Source organism: Corvus brachyrhynchos, unplaced genomic scaffold (genome assembly GCF_000691975.1).
Source record: "Corvus brachyrhynchos isolate BGI_N302 unplaced genomic scaffold, ASM69197v1 scaffold2326, whole genome shotgun sequence".
NCBI lineage: Eukaryota > Metazoa > Chordata > Aves > Passeriformes > Corvidae > Corvus > Corvus brachyrhynchos.
In genome coordinates, this window is record NW_008238475.1 from 4633 (window position 1) to 5429 (window position 797).

At 60.1% G+C, this 797-nt stretch overlaps 1 protein-coding gene across 1 annotated transcript in view; it reads right to left on the bottom strand.

Annotated features, from left to right (window-relative positions):
* Nucleotides 1-527: 527 nt before the first annotated feature.
* RBM42 (RNA binding motif protein 42) overlaps nucleotides 528-797 on the bottom strand; it is a gene marked incomplete at its 5' end in the record, with an annotated part of 746 nt that continues 476 nt past the window's right edge. Inside the window, one exon of the mRNA XM_017737187.1 lies at nucleotides 528-672. Coding sequence (XP_017592676.1) covers nucleotides 560-672 — 113 coding nt within the window. The remainder of the gene's footprint in view (nucleotides 673-797) is intronic.

Consider the following 797-nt stretch of genomic DNA (forward strand, 5'->3'; position numbering starts at 1 on the left):
TCCCAGTTCAAACCGGTTTGAAACCAGTGCCTCCCAGTTCGTCCCAGTCCCTCCCAGTTCGTCCCAGTCCCTCTCAGTTCATCCCAGTTCATCCCAGTCCTTCCCAGTTTGTTCCAGTTGTCCTCAGTCCTTCCTTGTTCCTGCCGCGTCCCTTCCCAGTTTGTCCCAGTCCCTCCCAGTTTGTCCTAGTTTGTTCTAGTTTGTCCCAATCTCTCCCAGTATAAACCAGTTGCTCCCAGTGCCCCCCCAATCCCCTCCCGGTCCCTCCCAGTTTGCCCCAGTTCCCTTCCAGTCCCTCCCCGTTCATCCCAATCCCTCCCAATCCCCTCCCAGTCCCCCCAGTCCTCTCCCAGTCCTTCCCAGTATAAACCAACTGCACCCAATGCCCCCCCCCCAATCCCCCCCCAGTTTGTCCCAGTCCCCTCCCAGTCCTTCCCAGTTCATCCCAGTCACACCCCAACACTTCCATGCAGCCCTAAAATCACCTTTATTGCCATCCCAGTCCCTCCCAATTCCCTCCCCGTCCCTCCCAGTCCGTCCCAGTCCGTCCCAGTCGGGGTCATCTCAGTCCCAGTTTCTTCTTCTCGCGCTGTTTGCGCCTCACGACCTCCAGGTTCCGATCCTTCCATTGGCTCTTGCGCAGCTTGATGGGCCGGCTGCCCACGTACTTCCCTGCGGAACTGGGCTTACTGGGAGGGACTGGGAGCACTGGGAGGGGCTGGGGAACCATGGTGTGAACCTTACTGGTGAGACTGGGAGGGACTGGGGGGGACCGGGAGGGACTGGGGGGGGCCAGG